The 15,617-nt window shown below is 39.8% G+C and overlaps 1 protein-coding gene across 1 annotated transcript; it reads right to left on the minus strand.

The window, feature by feature from the left end:
• Window positions 1-1,963: 1,963 nt before the first annotated feature.
• LOC118213749 (NLR family CARD domain-containing protein 3-like) lies at window positions 1,964-14,267 on the minus strand. Its single transcript, XM_035392859.1, has 11 exons — window positions 14,172-14,267; window positions 13,810-13,879; window positions 13,157-13,493; window positions 10,502-12,398; window positions 8,780-8,953; window positions 7,646-7,819; window positions 6,013-6,186; window positions 4,244-4,405; window positions 3,597-3,608; window positions 3,106-3,152; window positions 1,964-2,886 (listed from the first exon to the last, which is right to left on the minus strand). Exons 1-11 carry the CDS (start codon window positions 14,234-14,236, stop codon window positions 2,303-2,305), a joined length of 3,696 nt encoding a protein of 1,231 aa, XP_035248750.1. The 5' UTR covers window positions 14,237-14,267; the 3' UTR covers window positions 1,964-2,302.
• Window positions 14,268-15,617: the final 1,350 nt, after the last annotated feature.

The raw sequence follows: 15,617 nt of genomic DNA on the forward strand, positions 1-15,617 counted from the left end.
TTGTACTGAAACTTTGTGGGTGGGGTTTCAAATCTTTAGGAGTGTGGTTTCTCACTGTAGGTTAGTTTCTGTAGGTGTGGTTTTATTCATTCAAATAATTTTTACTCTGTGGGTATGTTCTACTGCTTTCACATCACTTCTTGGTGAACAACACTGACCACTGTCTTGGTCGACATACAGAAATTTATTATTATGATATGCACTAATGAGTTAGTAGTAAGCAGGGAAACAGTGTAAGCAAGGTGCTATCTTCAGGGATCCCTTGGGCGTATGGAGTGATTTGGCATGTTGGAGTTCACGCTTGTACTGCTGGGCTGACAGGTGCAAGTGCTGAGGTCTACGCAGATTATAAAGGGCCTATTATTGTTACAGTGGAAGTTCAATGCTGCTCAATGTGCTGAAAATTGACATTAGAAAAACTCAACAGCAATGTCTCTTTCCAAACATAATGCCATGGTTACTCACAAACATTCACAGAGCATAATTTCTGCATTGTTTCATCGAGAACTACTACTTCCACCAATGTAAATTGGTGTACTTTGGTAAATAGGCTAATAATTGTATTGGCCTATTTGTCAAGGGCTAATACAATTATGATATTCTTGAATACAAAGTATAACCACAGTATCATAATTGCATTAGCCATTGATAAATAATTAAAACAGTGCTGTTGGTGCCCTCAGACTTTGTCACCCTGCACTGTATGTTGCTGCTTTGTTTGAAATAAAACCTGCTAGTGTTTATCCTAGTAGTCTAACTAGCTAGTCATTATTACAGTGCTGGAGCCTATCCCAGCATGCATTGGGCAAGAGGCAGAAATATACCCTGGATAGATTGCCAATCCATCACAGGTTTAGCCCTTTCCTGATCCACTTGTATTGAGCCCATGTGAAATCCGATACAGTACATGCAGTAACTACAGCTATGTCACAGGATTTCAATTTTATTTATGTATTTATTTAACCTTTATTTATACAGCTGCAGTCTCATTGAGATAAAACCTCTTCCTCTAGCAAGACCTGTTTCAAGTAGGCATGAAAACACTCCGGTCATGCAATAGTAAATCATGACAGAAAAACATTCAGTATTTTTATTATATACATATACATAAATAAGAATGTCAATCCATCGTTGTTTACAGTCATGAAAGGAAATTAGTGCACTGCAAGGATCATTCTGCATATCAGTCTCATTCACCCACAGAATATTGCACATTGAAACTAATTCTTTATACAAAGATGCAAACGATGAAAGTAAGATTTCTAAATCATCTACCATGCCTTCTGTTGCCAATATAACACTCTTCATATGTTATATTCATATTTTAACCATCAAAAGTACATTGAACATTTACAATATTTACAATGGTTTGGGAATAATTTGGTAATTATTAGTCTGTATTATCTACATTTACAATATAATTTTGTATTAAAATATAAAAACATAGATCTTGTAAAAAAAAAAAAAAGTAAAAACATAGACATAAGTACTTAAACTGAACCTCCTAAAAGTCAATTTTCTTATGTACACTTAAAAATTCCCTGACTTTTACAAGATTTAACAATAATTTTTCCCAGCCAAATATTGTACTTAGTATTTTACTGTAAAATGAATGATTCCCTGGATTTTACAAGATTTAACATTAATATTTCACCATTAAATATTGTAATCTGAATTAGTGAGTGCCTGTGTGTGATTGCATGTGTGTGTGAGACGGTAGAAGAGTGTGTGTGTGTGAAAGTCTGTGTGGGTGGGTGTGTGTGTGTGTGTGTTTGTGCATGTGTGGGTGAGAATGTATAGTACTAGCACAAATTATGGAAACCGCCATTTATAAACAGAGATGATTAATGCAATATTTTGCAACAATCTGACTTTTTGGAATAATAGATAAGTTTAATAGATATGTAATTAATGCAGTATGTAATAAATGTGATATCAACATAAAATTAAAATTAGGAAATAATTAGTATTTGTGTTAAATCTGTGTCATACCTACATATTTTAGCAGTCGATTGTATTTTACTGTTGGAAATTTTATCATCCGATTGATCATGTATTTCTTTGTCCAGTATTTTATACCTAAAATGATAATATTCATGCAAAGCAAATCATTTTTTGGCTTTAATACATGTGCATTTATAATTACTGATGCCCATTACTTAGCTAATTACTAACACTCAAACGAAAGAAAGGGTATAGATAAACATTTAGCAAGAGTACTAAATTTTTAAAATCACAATGTTTCCAAAATTTGTTCCCGTACTGCATATGTGTGTGTATGTGTATCAGAGAGACATAAACTCTACTCCAGTTGGCACAGGGACACTGAGGAGTTATACACTCCAAATCCAGCACAGAGGGGTGTGTGTTCAGTGAAGTGTGTGTGGAATGTGTGCAGCAGGGTCAGTGTGTCAGTGTCAGAGATGCTGTAGAAGGACAGAGTGCCGGCTGGACGGTCCACACACACTCCCACCCTGTACACACACACTCCTTTACCAGCGCCATTATCACCACACACTCCTGCTCTGCGGTAAGGGGAGGCAGGGATGTGTGTGTTGATGGCATTGTGACTGACAGAGTAAATGTGTTTAACATGCCTCAGACTCCAGGAGTTTTTATTCCCTCCAAACAAGCAGTCAGAATCCTCTCCTTCGTATGTCACTGCTACATAAACCATTCCCTCGTCAGACATACTGTACTCAGCCTCCCAGTAATGGCGCTCACACACACTCTCTCTGCACACGACCTGGTGACAGTTCTCAAATCTCAGTTGATGATCGGGATGTGGCTGCTCCTTTCTCCAGTGGTGGGTCACCTTCCTGTTCCCCTTAGACAGAGACAGATCTCTGTTTGCTGAGTTTGGATTCAGTGTGAGCTGACTGCTGTCTGCACACCAGAGGCCATAATGAGAGGGATTATCATTATTAATAGATAATTCACATTCAACTCATTTTGTGTGAGAGAGAGATAGCTGTGATAGAACGTGTGTGTTTCTGTTCATATTTATGTGTGTAAGAGAGAAATTTCCGTGTGCATGAGAAAGTCTCTCATGCACACAGCAGAGTGTGTATCTGTGGAAAGTGTTCTATGTTGACACAAACTCACATTTCCTGGGTCCTGGTTTGGTCCTGTTCTGTCCTGCATGGTCCACACTGTAGGAACACCAGAACAAAGAGCGAGAGATAGTGAGTGATTTGTAGCGTGGTAACGTGTACTTACAGCAGTGTGTGTGTGGGTACAGATGTAGTATATTGGGGGCTCAGCCACAACTTAAAAAAGAATTTGTGCACTTAGTTAAAGAGGCATGATTTGCATTAACGTTTTCCCACATCTTTGTTTTGGTTTTTTGTTTTTCAAGTAATTGTCCTTGAGTGGGACAGATAGTGTACAATCCTAATGAACAAAAGCTGCAATCTAGACATCTAGAGAGCTGGAAATCTAGATGAGAGATGTTTTGATGTAAATGGACTAGGTTAATCCCAATACAGCTCTGATTTTATATAGCTATATTAGCTACATCCTAGTCAGCTAAAAAACTTTAACTTTTCACCTGAACAGATAGAATTTCACAGACTTTTCACCACAAAAATGTTCACTGGAATATTTCCCTCCTGAATAACTATAGTCTGAAATTCACCCCAGTAGAGCTGAAGTCACTGGGGAAGTCCAAAGGGCTTAGCTTTAATGTTTCCCCGGGCCCGGAAAATCACTGAAGTTTAGCTCATTCTGAGGATTAGAACCCTGGAGGATCTGATAATTTGTTAATGGTGGTGTTCGTTTGTATCACCTTGTCAGGTGCGCTCATTCATAGTCCCTTGTTTATGGTACTTGGCTCGGATCCGTTATTTTTTAACATCCTTGCCCGGAACAAATTAGGAAAACTGGAAACTGGCATTCTGCATTCTCCCTTCCCTCCCTGTCTACGTCTACATGTCTACATATCGCTCTCATGGCAACCAATGCCCTCTGCTAAAGGCAGAGGGGGGTAACAGAAGTGCAAGTGTGTGCGTGTTGCAGTGTGTGTGTGTGTGTGTGTGTGTGTGTGCGTGTGCGGCAGTGTGGTGCAGTGTGGAAACTCTCTGCACTTACAGCAGTGTGAGTGTGTCCAGTTTAGCAGCAGACAGCGCTCTCACTCCTGAGTCTCCTGGGTGATTGTGTCTCAGGTCCAGCTCTCTCAGGTGTGTGTGTGTGTGTGTGTGTGTGTGCGTGTGTGAGGTGCAGTGTGGAAACTCTCTGTACTTACAGCAGTGTGAGTGTGTCCAGTTTAGCAGCAGACAGCGCTCTCACTCCTGAGTCTCCTGGGTGATTGTATCTCAGGTCCAGCTCTCTCAGGTGTGAGGGGTTTGAACACAGAGCTGAAGCCAGAGAATCACAGCCTCTCTGTGTGATTCCACAGCCTGACAGCCTGCAGAGAGAAGGACACACACACCTTACACACATTAATATAAACAGGGTTGTGCGTATCAAACACATAGCAGTGTGTTATACACTGGTTTTTCCTATCATTGTTATGCAGATGACACACAACTCTTCTTTTCTTCCCCCCCCTCGGCCACACTGGTCAATGATAAGATCTCTTCCTGCCTGGCTGACATCTCCACCTGGATGGCCAGCCACCATCTGAAGCTCAACCTCAACAAAACTGAGCTGCTCTTCTTCCCGTACAAGACCTCCTTGCTTCGTGAACTCTCAATCACGGTTGATGGCACCACAGTGACTGCCTCTCACTCTGCCAAGAGCTTGGGGGTGGTCCTGGATGACCAACTGGACCTCAAGGAGCACATCAAGGCAACATCAAGGTCCTGCAGATTCCTCCTATGCAACATCAGGAGGATTCGACCATACCTGACGACGTACTCCACCCAGCTGCTCGTCCAGGCTACGGTGACCTCTCGCCTTGATTACTGCAACTCTCTCCTTGCAAACCTGCCAGCTTGTGCCATACAGCCACTACAGATGATTCAGAATGCCGCTGCCCGGCTCATCTACAACCTCCCCAAATTCTCCCACGTCACTCCTCTGCTGCGATCACTTCACTGGCTACCAGTCGCTGCCAGGATCCGATTCAAAGCCCTGACCCTTGCCAACACTGCCGCCAACAAGACAGCCCCCATCTACTTGCAGGACATGACTCAATTCTATGTGCCTGCTCGACCACTCCGCTCTGCAGCAGCAGGGCGTCTTGTAACCCCTCCCACCCGCCCAAAGGGATCACAGAGCTTCTCCACCCTAGCTCCCCAGTGGTGGAACGAACTCCCCGTCCCTCTCCGAACCTCCCCCTCACTATCCATCTTCCGCCGTGGCCTGAAGACTCATCTCTTCAGACTATACCTAGAATAACCACCACCATGCTATGTATATATATATTTTTTTTAAATTAAAAAAAAAACCTTTTTCCTGTCACTTGTTACATGTTGCCCCATCCCTGCACTTCTTGGTAAATTGTATTTGTCCTAATACTCTAGCTTAATCTTCTGCCTAGTTTGGCTTTGCAGATGTTAGACCAGGATAGTGTTCATTGTTCTCGGCTAGAAATAGCTGTACAAAATAAGTAACTGTACCTTACTGAACCCGTGTTCAGCAGTTGTCTACGATCATGAAAATGCACTTCTTGTACGTCGCTTTGGATAAAAGCGTCTGCAAAATGAATGTAATGTAATGTAATACACCTTCTACAACTAAAAATGAACAGGGCTGTGAAATTAATCATTATAATTATTTAAGGGGATGAACAGGTTCATTTCATTTCAACAGGTTTAATTCATCATCTTCATTTTGAGGAATGTGTAAATTTAAATGATTTGATGCTTCTCAAAAAGTCATGTCCAATTGATGTCAGATTTTAAATGGGCTTTATAATGTGTGTATGGTGCTATTCCACCAAGAGGAGGAACAGGAATCTATTGTTCACTTCCGTGAAGTATACTGTACACACATTCAAAACACTAAATACAACATTAATGTTAATAACATACAAGCCATTTGATTGAAGGGGTTTGTGCTTGTACTCACCCTAGTCTCTGCAGTTTACAGTGTGGGTCCACCAGTCCAGCAGAGAGCGCTCTCACTCCTGAATCCTGCAGCTCATTGTCTCTGAGCTCCAGATCTCTCAGCTCTGAGTGAGGAGAACGCAGGACTGAGGCCAGAACATCACAGCAGCCCTCTGTGAGATTACACCAACCCAGCCTGTGGAGAGACCACACAAACATGCACACACACAATTGAAATTCATTTCTGATTGTGACACTGTGCACCTGGCAGTTGGCATATATAATTTCACATTTGTATGTACATTGTAAATGATTTTTGTAGTTTTCTCTGCAGTATTACTGTGTAATGAACAAATTCCATCTGAAAACCATTTGGGTCAAAATGTTAGGTATAAATGCAAAAAACAAAAAAACAAAAACAAAAAGCCTGCTTTCTTTTGAAACTTGTTGCTGATTGTATAGCTGAACCATTAACATATGTTTTAATGTCACCTTGGAGCTAAACACTATTCCAAGGATATGGAAGACAGCTTACATTCTCTCTCTATTAAAGGGGGAAGTACCCACAAATGTAAATAATTACAGACACATTTCTAAATTTTAAGTTTGGAAGTGCTGCTTTTCTTGACCAGGTCTCTCCTGCAAGGGATTTTAAATTGTAATAAGAATAATCTGGTAAAATTAAGTTTAAATAAATAAATAAAGAAAGAAAACATTTTCTATTGTTTTGAGTTGGAGGTTGCAACATCTTGTTTGCAGAGAAATGGCATCTTTGTCAAATCAGGGACAGGGCCAGTTGAACTGTGGGGTCATGTAGACTACACAATACCCCATTTAAAAATGTGACATTTATTTGTAAAGGAAAAATGGCTGAATCCATGCCTATGTGTTTCTTTCAGCTAGAATGTATGTGTGTTTAGCCTACATTTATGTAGTCTACATTTATATGCATTACTATTTCTGCTTACTCATAACAAACACAGTACAAAAAGAAGTGATATTTGAACAAACATACAAAAGTGCAAAGTTACTCATACTCATACAAAGCACTGTCTATAAGTCATTAATTCAAGCTTGCACAATCTAGGCTTGGCATTAAAAGTATTGATTTGAAATTTAAGTTACAACAAAAGATATTTGGTATTTTAGCTCACACAAATTAAACAAGCTCTATTCAAAAGCAATGCTACCCAGTGTTTCATAAAATTATTTCAAGTAATGTGTTTTTGTTCAGATACTAATTATTTAGTTTTTACAGTGTTTGGTCTACATCTATACAATTTGAAGACATTCAAAGCTAATAACAACTGTTACACCCCTCTGCCTTCAGTATGGGGTACTGGTCACCACGAGCATCTTATTTCTTATCTCAGAATTCCTCACACCTGTTGGAGGCAATGTAAAGACTTCCTCCAGAGAAGATGCCTATATAAAGACTTCTACTGGAGAAGTTCTAGGGGGTCTCTTTTTTCATTTTGTGCTTGCTCATTGATCTTGTGATTGGTTGTATACTCCCCAGTAGCCTTTGGTGAATAAAACCCTTTTTTTGCAAACCACATGTCAGCTTTATTATGTTTATAGTGCCTGTGGCATGGCCGTAACATATTGGGGGCTCGTCCGGGATCTGAAGGCACGTGGTACGCAACAATACTCACCCCAGTGTCTGTAGTTTACAGTTTGCAGTCATCAGTCCAGCACTGAGCATCTTCACTCCAGAATCTCCCAGGTTATTGTAGCTGAGGTCCAGATCTCTCAGGCGTGAGTTTGATAATTGGAGAGCAGAGACCAGAATATCACAGGAGTTCTCTGTGAGACCACAGCTGTTCAATCTGCAAAGAAGAGTTGATATAGCATAATAATATTAGGTAAAACCAAGCATGTAATATTTGAAATGTTGCACAATGTTCAATGATGAAAAGATAATTTATGTTTTAAGGAGTGGCAATGCTCTGAAATAGATGTCTGTGTGACAATCCCAGCCTGAAAGTCACAGGTCCTGGACCACATTCTGATCCAAATAACCTGCTTTTTTATTTTAACTGGTCTGAGGGGCTAATTTGTGAAATCTGCACCTCCTTTGTTGCACCTCCAGAAAACAGCATTAAAAGGTAAGCATCAGACATTATAAAAAAATTCAATACACCAGTAAAATTGAATAAATTGAGACATAAATTGGGAAAAAAAGTTTTTAAAACTGGAAGCTAGATGGACATATTCATTGAATTGTCTAACTCCAAGTGGTTTAAATGAGGAATTGCTCCACCATCCTTATCTATAATGTTTTTTTAAATATATAAATTGAAGATACAATTTCTGTTTTACTTTTTTCCTTATGATAAGCTAAATGTAAGACAAATCTGTTACAATTGAACGATATATTACTTTCATATTTTAATTTAAGTTACCCCCCTCCCCCACCCCACCCTTTTCACTGCACTGAAACTATTTGCAACTGGCCCTTTAAAAACAATACAACCAAGACCCTTAATTGTCTTCAGTTTAGCACAGGTAATCTTTATATAAAGGGTTCCTTTTTGTCCTTTGTGCTTTACATTGAAATAAGCTAACACTGAAATGTTTATTATAGCCTTCTATTAAAAGTTAACACTGAGTGTGTTTGAGACATGTTTTGCTTGCAGAGCCTTCTTTTTTCCTCAAACCGTTATTCACACATGAACATTCACGCTACATATTTGGAAAATTTCTCCTACCCCAAAATTCAAACCCTTAAACAGCCATAATCACAAATTCTATTTACTAAAAGTTTCACAGTACAGAACACTACTCACCCCAGTCTCAGTAGTTTACAGTTTGGATTCCTCAGTCCAGCACAGAGCAGCTCCACTCCTGAATCTTGCACGTTATTGTAACTGAGGTTGAGATCTTTCAGGGGCGAGTTTGAAGACTGGAGAGCTGAGGCCACAATTTTGCAGGACTTATTAGTGAGATCACAGCTGTTCAGTCTGCAAAGTAGAGTAGTCATCATAGTATTGTATGATTAAGCAGTGCAATATAAAACTTATTTGAAATGTAATGATAAAAAGTGTTCGGTGATGATGAGTGTAATTGAGGATGTTAAGGTTGATGATGCTCTGAGAAAGATGTCTGTGCTATACTCTCTGAAACAGTATTCCAGATATATGAAGGAACTCCTGTTAGTGATACCTTTGAGTTTCTCCAGGAAACTTCAGAATTCTTTTGTCTGAGACAATCTACATAATTAAGGTGCTGGAGGCAGAGGCCACTCTAATGGTTCCCTGAGAAGACCTCACTCTGGTACACATTACTGGGGTGGAAGGACATGCCACTATTTGTATTTGTATCTGTATTTGTTCAACCAACAAAATTTATTTGTATAGGCATTTCGTATTTTTTAAAATAAAATGGAAGTGGGCGTGGTGTAAACCAGAAGTGGGTGGAGTTTACCACCGAATCTGTATTAAATGTCAAAAATCCCAGATTTTTTCACTGGCACTGCTTTTGTTGAGATATTAAAGAATTAAAGTCATGGTTTTACAGTGACATCAATAATAATGTGCATGACAAAACACAAAATGGAAAAAGTAGTTAAATAAATACAAAGTGCAATATTTTAAAGTAATTTCTTCGGCCATTCAGCACATTTCTCCTTGCCTTCTCTTTGGAGTGCACTTTTACATCGTTCTCCTCTTATCAATTCCACAGGCAACGTGCAGCTTTAGTGGTTTGCTGGGACCGCATGCACACAATTCAGTTATATTTCATGCTGTTGTCACGTAGCTATTCTATTCAGTTTATTCAAAGTCTCAGTTTCAGTGAAAATCCAAAAATATGTTGATGGTGTTATCGCCGCAGAGTTCTAAGCCTATCATTATTATAACTACAGCATCCGTAGTTATTGATCTCCACCCTGAAGGTTTTGAATGAATTTTGTGTGATTATATGTGAAAAATTAGTTTTGATGGTGCTTTATTGGGAAATTCATATCAAATCACTGGTCATTCAATTGCTGAATAGTGCCCGGGAGTAGACAGCGACATGTTGTTGCTGTGGTTTTGTATTCTCTTTCCTTCTTGTTCATGACTTGTCGTACCTCCTTTTTATGTCTGTCTAATTTTCCGTTAAAGTAGTTGAGTAGTGTTCTTTTCAACTGGATGTTGAATACTGTGTCTTCATTTTAATATTGTAACTTAATATAGTCTCTCATCATCTTAATCTGTTTGAGTTGTATGTTTTGACAAAGATTGATCCAGATTCATGATCAATTTAGTAATCATTATCTGTAATTATAATTTGTAAATTTAAACAACTAAAATATGTTTTAAATGTTGGATAACTGAATTTTAGCATTTGATGCTACTTGTGTTCTGTATTTATTACATGAGGGCATATTCTATTAAAACAGAAATAATTTTATTTCTTTTTTTTTACCAAATTCTTGCTCTGACGATTGTATTGTACAAATTATCACTAGAAATAATATGGGTTTATGTGCTGCAAATAATCAACATTATTAATTATGTAATACTCACACTGCCTTCCTGCAGTTCCTAACTATGGGTAGCAGTCTCTGATGACCTGCTGCTGATGTGTTGTAGGTCTTCAAGTCAAACTCATCCAGGACCTCCTCTGACATCAGTAAGACAAAGGCCAGAGCTGAACATTGGTGTGGTTCCAGCTCTTTATCAGAGAGTGTTCCTGATCTGAGGGAATTCTGGATTTCCTCCGCTAGAGAGTTGTCATTCAGTTCATTCAGACAGTGGAACAAATTGATGGTCCTCTCTGCTGAAGATTCCTCTCTGATCTTCATCTTAATACACTGGACTGTTTTCTCAATGCTCTCTGATCTGCTTCCTGTCTGTGTCTGTGGGTCTGGTACAGTTGAACTGCTTCCTGTCCATGGCAGTAATTTTTGAAAGAAAGCAAAAATAGAGTTTTTTATTTGTCTTCCTCCATGAGATCTGCTTCCTGTCTGTGTCAGTAGCCCTCCTAACAGAGTCCGCGTGGAGTCCAGAGAGAGGCCAAGAAGGAATCGGAGGAAAAGGTCCAGATGTCCATTCTCACTCTTTAAGGCCTGATCCACTGCAGTCTTGTGTAACTCAGACAGCTGCACTCTGTCAATGCAAGGTTTTGATTCATCTGCACTGAGTACATTTCTGTTCTCACTTACTAACGAATGAAAGACAAACAAGGCAGCCAGATACTCCTGAATGCTCAGATGCACAAAGCAGTAGACTTTCTGCTGATCTAATCCACATTCCTCTTTAAAGATCTCTGTGCACACCCCGGAGTACACTGAAGCTTCATTTACATCAATGCCACTCTCTCTCAGGTCTTGTTCATAAAATATCAGATTGCCCCTTTCCAGGTGTCGAAAAGCCAGCTGCCCCAGTTTCAGGATGATTTCTGTATCTGACACTGACATGTTCTTTCGATTGGCGCCAAGATACTTCTGATTCTTCATATTAGTCTGAATGAGCAGGAAGTGTGTGTACATTTCAGTCAGAGTTTTGGGCAGATCTCCACTCTGTATTTCACCCAACATTGTCTCCAGGACAGTAGCAGAAATCCAGCAGAAGACTGGTATGTGACACATGATGTAGAGACTCCTGGATGACTTTATGTGTGAGATAATTGTGCTGGCCTGGTTCTGATCTCTGATTCTCTTTCTGAAATACTCCTCCTTTTGTGGGTCCTTGAACCCTCGTACCTCTGTCACCTGGTGGATGCACTCTGGAGGGATTTGATTGGCTGCTGCTGGTCGGGAGGTGATCCAGAGGAGAGCAGAGGGAAGCAGATTCCCCTTAATGAGGTTGGTCAGCAGCACATCTACTGACGATGACTCTGTTATATCACAGCACTTCTTATTGCTTCGGAAATTTAGAGGAAGTCGACACTCATCCAGACCATCAAAGATAAATAAAACTTTGACTTGATCACCTTCAACACTTTTGATGTCTTTTAGTTGTGTAAAGTAGTGCTGCAGAAGTTGCATCAGACTGAATTCTCTCTCCTTCTTTAGATTCAGATCTCGGAAAGGAAGAGATAAGATGAAATCAATGTCCTGATTGGCTTTTCCTTCTGCCCAGTCCAGAATGAACTTCTGCACAGAGATTGTTTTCCCAATGCCAGCAATGCCCTTTGTAAGCACAGTTCTGATAGGTTTCTCTTGTCCAGGTAAAGGCTTAAAGATGTCATTGCAGGAGATTGCAGTCTCCTGGGTCCTCTGTCTCTTGGATGCTGCCTCAATATGTCTGATCTCATGTTCAGTATTGACTGCCCCACTTCCCCCCTCTGTGATGTAGAGCTCTGTATAGATCTCGTTGAGGAGAATTGGGGGATCCTGCTTCACGAAACCTTCAAATATGCATTTGACCTTCTTCTTCTGATCAACTTTCAGTGCCTGCTGGGCTCTTTTAATTATTTTTTCTGAAGACAGGAAATATAAGAAACAATTGTGTATATAAACTTTAGTCATTCAATAACAGATTTCAAGAAACTGTCAACAAATATAATTATGCAGTTAGTTTTCAAAGTATTTTACACACCTCAACCAGGTGTTACTCATGTCTTGCTGTGGGTTAACACACTTCTCTCAGTTTTAATCACCTTTGACAGTATGTTGCCTACCTTTCAATAATAGTTTGTCATAAATATAAAAAATTGGCAAAAAAAAGTATATACTGTTGCATTTATACAATCAGGATGAAAAAACACGGACAATTTGTCAATTCTTCATTTTCATTCCTTTTTTCAGGTGTATGTAGTGGATGTGTCTTTGTGGTACAGTGATTTGAAAAAGAAAGTACACCATCTTTCAATTCTATGGTTTTACATATTAGGACGTAACTAACCCTCATTTCATCCACACAAAGTCTTAACGGCAGATAAATCTAACATCATGTCAGGTATAACAGATTTTACGTTGTCTTTATTTATTCAAGCAAAAATAAGGCACCATTAGTCTTCTGTGAAAAAGTAAGCATCACTGCCTCATACTATACTTTAATTTAAATGCTTTTCTGTACATGTTGTATGTGATGTTTTCAATATGTAAAATGTTCAGTGTCAAATCCAATTATATTAGCGTAAATGCTATAAATCATAACATTGTTCACTGTTAGATTTGTTTGCTAAACACATTCTGCATTCTAATTGACAGACAGTAGCAATGAGAGAACTCTTACTGTGCTGCTCATCTCTCTCCAGTGAGTCAGAGAGATCCTTCTGCTTCATGTTCTTCAGGATATGGTGTGTGATCTTCCATGACCCCTCACTACCACAGGCCTCCAACATCTTCTCAGCTATGTACAGGGCCTCAGGATCCTCCTGCCTGCTCTCAGTGCATTCTGGGTAATTATTAATTTGACTCTTGAACAATTTCTTCATCTTCATGAACTTATCCAGTGTAGAAGGATCTTCAGATAAACTCGTAAAGCATTCTGGGCAATCCTGGCTAAGATGGCTCAGAAACAGTTTCAACTTTTCATCCTTCTTCAGCTTCATCAGAGTGTGCAGTAGTGACTGAAATAAACAGATGAAGAAGTGTGCTGTATCAGAATGACTGAAATAAATGTTTACATATTGAAACAGAATTTAACAAACAAATATAATTTAAAAATGTGTTTAAATTGTGTTAATAAAAAGCTAGCTTATTTTGTTGGTGTGATGTTACACTGTGGAAGGTTGTGACTAATATCTGGCAGAGGTGCAATATTGAGCACTAATGTACATTATGTATGAATATATCTTAAAGTTGTTACCTTATCCAAATGAAAAGGTTCTACCAGAAGAACATTTAAAAACTACTAAAACAATTAGAATAAATGAGTTATCACACCTGTTTTGGGAATGATAATTTTTCTGAATTCTTCTCTTCTGAACAACTTGACTCCAGTGACCCCTGCATCCTGTGAATAAATCTTGAGACTTAGTTTCCAGTTAAAGTAATTTTCTTACTGCAGCTCTAACTCACAGCACACCTGACTGCAATATAGAACATCACACCTACACCTGAACATGACACAATACACCCCACCTACACCTGAACATGACACAATGTCCCGCACCTACACCTGAACGTGGCACAATACCCCCCATTTACACCAGAAAGTGACATAATACCCCCACCTACACGTGAAAGGTACCAGACAGATTGAAGTAGAATTAAACAGTAATGTCAGTATGAACTTGTGTAATTACCTTGAATCACCTGTGAATTCCCCTTTGAAGAGAATTGGATTATGCATTGAATGATCACTCTTCATGGACAGACAGCTGGGTACAGGTGACCCTGCTCTTTCCCCTTGGACCCTGTGATCAAATAATGGGGACAGAGCTTCCAGTTAAACTCATCCTCTTACTGCAGCTCTAACTCACAGCACATGGAGACAGAGCTTCCAGTTAAACTCATCCTCTTACTGCAGCTCTAACTCACAGCACATGGAGACAGAGCTTCCAGTTAAACTCATCCTCTTACTGCAGCTCGCAGCTCTAACTCACAGCACATGGAGACAGAGCTTCCAGTTAAACTCATCCTCTTACTGCAGCTCTAACTCACAGCACATGGAGACAGAGCTTCCAGTTAAACTCATCTTCTTACTGCAGCTCTAACTCACTTCACATCTGAAAGTGACACAATACACCCCACTTACACGTGAAAGGTGCCAGTGAGATTGAAGTAGAATTAAACAGTAATGTCAGTATGAACTTGTGTAATTACCTTGAATCACCTGTGAATTCCCCTTTGAAGAGAATTGGATTATGCATTGAATGATCACTCTTCATGGACAGACAGCTGGGTACAGGTGACCCTGCTCTTTCCTCCTGGACCCTGTGATCAAATCATGGGGACAGAGCTTCCAGTTAAACTCATCCTCTTACTGAAGTGCTAACTCACAGCACATGGAGACAGAGCTTCCAGTTAAACTCATCCTCTTACTGAAGTGCTAACTCACAGCACATGGAGACAGAGCTTCCAGTTAAACTCATTGTCTTACTGTAGCTCTAACTGACAGCACATGGAGACAGAGCTTCCAGTTAAACTCGTCCTCTTACTGCAGCTCTAACTCACAGCACATGGAGACAGAGCTTCCAGTTAAACTCATCCTCTTACTGCAGCTCTAACTCACAGCACATGGAGACAGAGCTTCCAGTTAAACTCATCCTCTTACTGCAGCTCTAACTCACAGCACATGGAGACAGAGCTTCCAGTTAAACTCATCTTCTTACTGCAGCTCTAACTCACAGCACATGGAGACAGAGCTTCCAGTTAAACTCATCCTCTTACTGCAGCTCTAACTCACAGCACATGGAGACAGAGCTTCCAGTTAAACTCATCCTCTTACTGCAGCTCTAACTCACAGCACATGGAGACAGAGCTTCCAGTTAAACTCATCCTCTTACTGCAGCTCTAACTCACAGCACATGGAGACAGAGCTTCCAGTTAAACTCATCCTCTTACTGCAGCTCTAACTCACAGCACATGGAGACAGAGCTTCCAGTTAAACTCATCCTCTTACTGCAGCTCTAACTCACAGCACATGGAGACAGAGCTTCCAGTTAAACTCATCCTCATACTGCAGCTCTAATTCACAGCACATGGAGACAGAGCTTCCAGTTGAACTCATCCTCTTACTGCAGCTCGCA

This window comes from Anguilla anguilla, chromosome 15 (assembly GCF_013347855.1).
Source record: "Anguilla anguilla isolate fAngAng1 chromosome 15, fAngAng1.pri, whole genome shotgun sequence".
Classification (NCBI taxonomy): Eukaryota; Metazoa; Chordata; class Actinopteri; order Anguilliformes; family Anguillidae; genus Anguilla; species Anguilla anguilla.